The sequence below is a fragment of the Salvelinus namaycush genome, chromosome 14, assembly GCF_016432855.1.
Source record: "Salvelinus namaycush isolate Seneca chromosome 14, SaNama_1.0, whole genome shotgun sequence".
Lineage (NCBI taxonomy): Eukaryota > Metazoa > Chordata > Actinopteri > Salmoniformes > Salmonidae > Salvelinus > Salvelinus namaycush.
The window spans coordinates 40487526-40496257 of record NC_052320.1 but is presented as its reverse complement, the minus strand read 5'-3'; the positions used below and the strand labels follow the sequence as shown (position 1 = coordinate 40496257).

The window sequence follows — 8732 nt, the reverse complement described above, 5'->3', positions numbered from 1 at the left end:
TTGCTGCAAAGAAACCACTACTAAAGGACACCAATAATAAGAGGAGACTTGCTTGGGCCAAGAAACATGAGCAATGGACATATATATATATATGTATTTGAGCTATACTACCCTTACCTTGTCACAACACAACTGATTGGCTCAAATGCAGAAAGAAATTTGACAAATCAACTTTTAACTAGGTATACCTGTTAATTGAAATGCATTCCAGGTGACTACCTCATGAAGCTGGTTGAGAGAATGCCAAGAGTGTGCAAAGTGTGGCTACTTTGAAGAATCTCAAATATAAAATATATTTTTATTTGTTTAATAAAATGTTGGTTATTACATGATTCCATATGTGTTATTTCATAGTTTTGATGTCTTCACTATTATCCTACAATGTAGAAAATAGTAAAAATAAAGAAAAACCCTTGAATGAGTGTCCAAACCTTTGACTGGTACTCTGTGTTAGTTTGTGTGATACTTATCATCAGGTTATTTCTATAGCAGCGAATCAACTGCTACACATCTTTTATAGGATCAGTTTGTGTGATAATGCTAATTCAGGAGCTTTGCCAAGGGCCTCTAGGTGGAAAAGACTTACTCTCTTTCGTTTTCATTCGCACTGAGAATAGCGACATCATTTTGATGCATGTAGAGTGGTGTGGGAAGTAAGGCCATTGACAGCTCCAGGTAAATGTCTGTCTGTTAACCCCCGATTTGTATTTGCCTCTTTAACGTGCAGTTTTACCGGTCTGCGGAGTGAAAGCATCACACAACACCCACCAACAACCTGGATAGTTATCCGCTAGCAGATCAACTGAGGTTCGAGGAAGCAAGAGACAACAAGGAAGTAAAACATGAGGAAAGCAAATAATTCAGAGTTATAAAGCTGGATTGAGAGAAGACCAGAGGATAAAGAGAGAGAGAGAAGGGGTGAGTTTTTGAGCTGCATTGTGGAGGTTGGAGGGAGGTTATGGTGGGGCAGGGGCTGTGGGTGTTTAAGCCCCTCTTTGGGGCGCGTAGGGGCCGGTTCGGAGTGGTGCCTGCTCTCTGTGTGCTGATAGTCAGTGCTGCCCTGCTAGCTCTACTCTTCATTGACTCCATTGAGTCATGGGCCACATACATGAATATGAACACAATGGTAGAGGCACAGGGGGGGATCATACCCCCCCAGAGTGTCCCCTCAACCAGACCTGAGGAGTACCTCCTTATGCCCAGCCCTCATGTCTGCCAGCATGCCAAGCCCTACCTCATCACCATGGTGACCTCCTCCCCAGCCAATCAGAGGGCCCGCCAGGCCATCCGGGACACATGGGGTGGGGAAGTGGAGGTCAGGGGTCATAGGGTAATGACCTTGTTCATGCTCGGGGTGGCCTCTGACCCCGGGCTAGCCAAGCTGCTGATAGATGAGTCCTGGGAAAGAGGGGACCTGATCCAAGGGCGCTTTTGGGAGTCCTACTCTAACCTGACCCTGAAGACCCTATCGATGCTGAGCTGGGTCCGACGCTTCTGCCCCCAGGCCCACTTCCTGGCCAAGGTGGACGATGACGTCCTGTTCAACCCTGGGGCCCTTCTGCGCTACCTGAACAGCACCTACGAGCACGGGGACCTGTACCTGGGCCGGCTCCACCTCCACGTGGCTCCAGACCGAGAACCAGGCAGTAAGCACTACCTCCCTAGAGTGGCGTACCCTGCCTCTGTCTTCCCCGACTACTGCAGCGGCACTGCCTACATCCTCTCCCGCTCCGCCTTGCTCAAGATCTCCCTGACGGCCGCTGCCTCGCCTCCGTCCACTCCTCTGCCCCCCGAGGACATGTTTGTGGGTCTGTGTGCCCGTGAGGCTGGAGTGCTGCCCTCCCACTGCCCACTGTTCTCTGGTGGGCCTGTGGTGCCCTACGGGCGCTGCTGCTACCAGGCCATGGTGTCCATCCATCACATCTCCCCCAGCGAGATGCTCCGGTTCTGGGCTGACGTCCACTCCCCTCCCCCCTGCTCCTGGTTGGGTATGCGTGCCTCCCTGGGGGTCTGTAAAGTCCGGGCCATGCTGGGGACCTTTCTGGGGGTGGAGCAGGGGCTGTGAGAGTGTTATTGCCATTGTGGATAGAAAATACTATTGTGTTATGGGGGGCTGTGCCTCTGCCAGTATTTCAAAACTGTGACTAGCACAAGCGGAAAGCACTCTATTTCAATAGCTACGATGAGGAATCACTGTGCAGTGTGAAAATGTACTTTTTAAAATTTTTATAGACTTTTAGGAATACTTTAAATGTATTTTACGTTGATGATTATTACGCTAGCATTTTGTAAAAGCGGAAGCTATATGAATCGGTTGAAGGGAATTGGTGTGAATATATTTTTAAGACTGTTAAAACACACCCACTACACAGACATATACTGTAGATAGGAAAATATTACTGACCAGGAAACACGTAACATACAGGAGATGCTAATGTCAGTGTTTCATCTATATTAATTTAGCAGTGTTTGATGTTTTATTTCCATTGTACTATCCAGTACAACAATGAAACATTTAAAAATCAAATGTAAATGCTTAAATGACAAATCATTTCTCACGTTTGCCATTTCATTTGCTTGTTGTGACAGCAACAAAATCATTAATGTGTATGCCATCTGTAAATACGAATAAAAAAATTACATTAGGAGCCTAGTTGATTTAGCCATGGAAAAAGACCGGAACCTTCCCGCTAGCCATTATTGGCTGAGATAATGGATGTGCTGCACATGCCGAGAGATGAGTTAGGATTGTTCTGCCATATAGCACGCTTCTGTCTATAACATGAGCTGCTTAGTATTTGTAGGTAATCTTTTTCTAAAGCGGCATTTTTGAAATGACTAAAAAAGTGTTTCTAAGGCTTTTGTAATGGTTTTGAAAGTTGTTTTGAAATCAGTGTAATGCCTGGTGGAAGCAGAGTGCAATAGCTAAGGAGATGGAGAAAATTCACGCGTTTGATTGCAAATGAGGAGGGAGTTAAAAAGAGAACACATAAGGCTGTTGTATAAAACACCTGTCTCCAGATTACATCTTCAAACTAAGGGCAACCATGGCATCCGTGACAGAGAGGGAGAAGCGTTCATCCATGTATACGAATAAGAGAGTCTAGCTAGCTACATTTTCAGATATTATACGTTTCTAATTTAGTCAGAAAGTTGTTTTCATTGCAAGTTAAAGCTTACTGTTAGCTAACTAGCTAATGTTAGCTGACTGACTGGCTCGCTAGCTAACGTTACGTGTATGATCTGTGTAGTAATATACGTGTCTCATTGTTAAAGCCAGCATGGATGGCAAATCGCAATCTGTAGATTTATGCAGGGTAGTAATGCTGAGTTGGGATTATGGTTCATTGTTTAGCTAGCTATCTAGCTACATGTTTAAACAAAATACTCCACTGGGAAAGTAACCATTTCACTGTACCGTTTACACCTTCAGTATCCTGTGCATGTGACAAATAAACTTTGATTTTATTTTATATAGTGTGTGTTTACCAGAGACGCTAATGTGAAGAACGTCAACTGCACCAAATTTGGATATAATGTTAGGCCAACAAGTCAGCGATTTATTTTGTCACACTCGCAACCGTAAGCTATTTTCTGTAATTAGCTCGCCATTATCTTGTAAATAATTATCTAGTTGTGAGTTTATTTTCCTGTAATAATGATAACAAATTAGCTAAAGTTACGACGGTCAGCTATATGATATAGTCATTATTTGAACTGCCTAGCCAGGTAACTTAACGCTAGCTAGCTAGCTAGCTAACAAGCTACAAACGAACCAAAACATTATTTAGAAAGTTGCTTTTAGTTGCCTGGTTTGCTAGAGTGACATACTACATTCATTTTTAAACAGATGGGTTTATTTGTGTTAAAATACACTAGTTATGACATTTTGGACCACCAGGCTGGTGATGTCATGCAGCCTCGTTTTTGTGTTAATACTTTTCATAACGACAACGACAAGTTTGATGTCAGACGACAATAGAATGTTCATGATGCCACTACGACAACTGTATACAGACATGTCGATAGATGTAGTATAAACCAGCCTTTAGTCTTGAACTCTTTGGTTGTTTAGCACAGTGGTTCCCAACCAGAGGTACTAGGACCCCGGGGGGTACATTGCCTATCCACAGCAAGGTACTTGAGAAGACTCATGAGACCATAGGCTTACTGGTAAAATGCAAGAGGGGGTAATTCGGGGGTACTCCAGGCAGAGCAAAATACTGTTGGTGGTACAGTAACCAAAAAAGGTTGGGAACTACTGGGTCAGCACATGGTTTCACATGTGAATCTTTAAAGAGATGGGTGGGGCTAAGGCTTAAGAGGGTGTGAACTATGCTGAATGGGTGTAGACAAAGAAGAGCTCTCCAGTAGGTGTACCAAAACATTCACAGGCCAAAAGTGGGGTTACAAGTTTGTCAACTTTCAAAGCAGATTTACTTTACAAATGTTCCTCAACTGTAATGTATGATATACCATTTTCTAGCTCTGAGCCTCTACTTTTATCCAATATAAAAACACATTTTGCTACATATAACCAAATCGAGCCTGATGGTCACATATTAAACAAACTTTGCTATTTCAAACTTTACTATTTGGCAGGTATTATGCATGCTTAATCATGAAAATGATAATGCTACATATTTCTTTGAACTTTAATTAGAATTTTGTCACAACAAATGCATACCCATTTAGGAAAAGGAATTACAAACATATTGATTTATCATTTTTGTCCATTTGCCTTTTCAATTGACTTTCGGCAGCGAAATGCTTCCATATAATTTTATATCCCCGTTCCATTAAAGTATGTAACTGTGATGTTTAGCAAGTAGAGTGTGAATAGTGGACATGTATGGATTTTTCTGGGCTGGGAGTAATGCTTTGTCTGACCCAGAGAGGGATTCAGTCCAATAGCTGCAGAGGGCTTTTCTGCAATCAGTTGAGATCCAATACAGAGTCAAATGCAGTTTACAAAATGTTGTTGACAAAAGTACATCTCTTGGATTTTTCAGACGTGGGGACATAATTTGACACCACTCATCTCTTTGCTACTGTGTGCAGGATACATAGAATAACTATCGAATGTATTATTGTTTACAATAACCTTTCAATACTAATGTGGTCAGAAGCAAACTGGAACATTGAACTGACATTGTATGAAGAAAGGGTGGATCCGGGTTGCATGTAAGTTCTTCCTTAATATAGATGATGACGACAGGAAGGCAAAGCGAGGCACTTTTTTTTAACCTTGAACCTTCCCGCACAGTTGCCTAGCAACCAGGTGACAGGTGAATCATATCCTGAATGTCTGTCTGTCGACACAAAGCTATTTTACCCATTCAATGCTTAACCAGTTCTAGTAATTTTCACTCTCATTCGTGACAAACACTGCCCCCCTGGGTTCAAAGTCTATGCCACTTTGGTTCAACGTTATTTCATTGAAATGACATCGAAACAACGTTTATTCAACCAGTGTGTGCCTAGTGGTTGTTCATTATAAGTAGTCATGTGGAAAGCAGGTTATAACATGCAAAGTCTTGAAACCAGACCTGCATGCAATTAATCAGCCAATGTCAATGAGCATTGATAAAAACACTCTTGCATGAGATAAACCAAACTTGATTTTCTGGTTATTGCACACCCATAGAATGGGCTGCTGAGAAATGAATGAACAATTTCCACTTCCTTGACGTCCACATAACTAAATAGACTAACATGTATTGTTCTAAACAAAGGCAGTGAGGGCCGGCAGGAGGCCTTGCGGGTAGGAGTGTTGGGCCAGTTACCAAAGTATTTTGTTCCCCGAGCGCCGAAGATGTGGATGTCGATTAAGGTAGCCTTCCGCACCTCTCTGATTCAGAGGGGTTGGGTTAAATGCGGAAGACACATTTCAGTTGAATGCATTCAGTTGTACAACTGACTAGGTAACTCCCCTTTCCCAGTTCAAGGCTTATACATTTAGAAATGGTGAAATCTTGATAAAACTCAGATATTTCATACATAATCATTTAGCAATTGTATAATTCCGAGGTGTTAGAAGCATTGTAGAAGCACAATACATTGGTGGCGTTACCCTCACATACAGATGTGCAGGAAGGCAGTAAATATGTTGTAGTTGCTTTGATTATCAATGAGTCCCTGGCCTTCAGGGAGAGACAGTGCATTCGGAAAGTATTCACATCCCTTCATTTTGTTACGTTACAACCTTATTCTAAAATTAATTCAAGTTTCCCTAATCAATTTACACACAATACCCCATAATGAAAAAGCAAAAACAGGGTTAGATTTATTTTTGGGGGCAAATCTTTCCCTAAAAAAACAAATAAAATGTTATTTGTCACCTGCGCCGAATTCAACAGGTGTCGACCTTACAGTGAAATGCTTACTTATAAGCCTTAACCAACAATGCAGTAACAAAAATATGAATAAGAAATAAAACTAAAAAATAATTAAAGAGCAGCAGAGTTAATGTGCGGGGGCACCGGTTAGTCAATGTAATTGAGGTAATATGTACATGTAAAAAGAGGGGGGGGGGGGGGGGGGGCAATGAAAATAGTGTGGGTAGCCATTTGATTAGATGTTCAGGAATCTTATGGCTTGAGCTCGCACCCCTGAGGGGCCCCCGTGTTGAGGAACAACGTGGCGGATGTGTTGTTACCTACCCTTACCACCTGGGGGCGGTCCATCAGGATGTCCAGGATCCAGTTGCAGAGGGAGGTATTTAGTCCCAGGATCCTTAGCTTAGTGATGAGCTTTGAGGGTACTATGGTGTTGAACGCTGAGCTGTAGTCAATTAATAGCATTCTCACATAGGAAAGGGCAGTGTGGAGTGAAATAGAGTGCATCATCTGTGGATTTGTTGCTGCACAGCTATTTTCAGGTCTCTCCAGAGATGTTCTATCGGGTTCAAGTCCAGGCCTCTCAAGGACATGGAGACTTGTCCCGAAGCCACTCCTGCGTTGTCTTGGCTGTGTGCTTAGGGTGGTTGTCCTGAGAACAGTCTGAGGTCCTGAGCGCTCTGGAGCAGGTTTTCAACAAGGATCTCTCTGTACTTAGCTCCGTTCATCTTTCCCTCGATCCTGACTAGTCCCCCAGTCCCTGCTGCTGAAAATAAGGTATTTGTTTTTATTTTTAATACATTTGCAAAAACCTGTTTTCGCTTTGTCATCATTGGGTATTTGAAAAGCCTTCCCAGAAGAGTGGAGGCTGTTATGGCAGAAATGGGGGGACAAACTCCATATTAATGCCCATGATTTTGGAATGGGACGTTTGACAAGCAGGTGTCCACATACACTACATGACCAAAAGTATAATTTGGTCTCAATGGCTGTGGAAGCATCTACATATGAAATATTATTAATAAGTCTTGCATTTGGTGAAGTGGTTTCTAAATTATTGGTAAAGATGTGCTAGTATGCACGGATGGATATGACATGCTGGCAGTAGTCAAAAGGTTGTGTGTTTATGTGGTGATGGTAGTTGCCCGAGAACTAGCACAGATGCTGTCAAGTTGGCTTGACAAAGCTGGTGCTGGTTGGTTTTTGCTTTGCCGCAAACCAAATGAGCGCAACAGGGATAGAACATTTCATCCTACTTTTGACTTGTCTGTAGCATAACAATAATTGAAGCTATTGAAATACTATTTTAGATGGCAGAATATAGACTCATTTGCCACCGATGGGAAAAAGTCCAATCAGTACGCCACAAATACTTGTTTTGTGACAATGTTTTTGTCAAAAATTACATGCGTTTTTACTAAAACATTTGACAAGAAACAAACAGTATTCACCTTTGTTGAAAATGGTCATAACAGTCCCAACAGAAAATGAAGGTCATAATACTTCATTTCAGTGACAGCATGTCCAACTGAGTAGGATAGACATAAATACACTGACAGCTTGTAAATGTCACACAGCATGAGCTCGGGGCACTGAATATGATGCACTTCCAAGTCATCTCATAGACTTTGGTATGTACAGTGCATTCAGAAAGTATGCTAAAATGGATTAAATAAGAAATTGTCCTCAATCTACACACAATACCCCATAATGACGAAGCAAAACAGATTTAGAAATGTTTAGAAATTTAATACAGAAAACAGCTTATTTACATAAGTATTCAGACCCTTTGCTATGAGACTTGAAATTGAGCTCAGGTGCATCCTGTTTCCATTGATCATGGAATGTTGGAGTCCACCTGGGGTAAATTCAATTGATTGGACATGATTTGGAAAGGCACACACCTATCTATATAAGGTCCCACAGTTGACAGTGCATGTCAGAGCAAAATTAGCCCATGACGTCGAAGGAATTGTCCGTAGAGCTCCGAGACAGGATTGTGTCAAGGCACAGATCTCGGGAAAGGTACCAAAACATTTCTCAAGCATTGAAGGTCCCCAAGAACACACTGGCCTCTATCTTCCTAGAGCTGACTCCCTGCCCAAACTGAGCAATCAGCGGGGAGAAGGGCCCTGATCAGGCAGGTGACCAAGAACCCGATGGTCACACTGACAGAGCTCTAGAGTTCCTCTGTGGAGATGGGAGAACCTTCCAGAAGGACAACCATATCTGCAGCACTCCACCAATCAGGCCTTTATGTTAGAGCGCCAGACGAAAGCCACTCCTCAGTAAAAGACACGACAGCCCGCTTTGAGTTGGCCAAAAGGCACCTAAAGGACTCTCAGGCCACGAGAAACAAGATTTTCTGGTCTGATGAAACCAAGATTGAAATCT

The 8732-nt window shown here is 42.5% G+C and overlaps 1 protein-coding gene across 1 annotated transcript; it reads left to right on the top strand.

The window, feature by feature from the left end:
* The first annotated feature begins 958 nt into the window (after nucleotides 1-958).
* Nucleotides 959-2065, top strand: LOC120058757 (putative UDP-GlcNAc:betaGal beta-1,3-N-acetylglucosaminyltransferase LOC100288842). The gene has a single exon (XM_039007494.1). It carries the CDS (start codon nucleotides 959-961, stop codon nucleotides 2063-2065), a length of 1107 nt encoding a protein of 368 aa, XP_038863422.1.
* Nucleotides 2066-8732: the final 6667 nt, after the last annotated feature.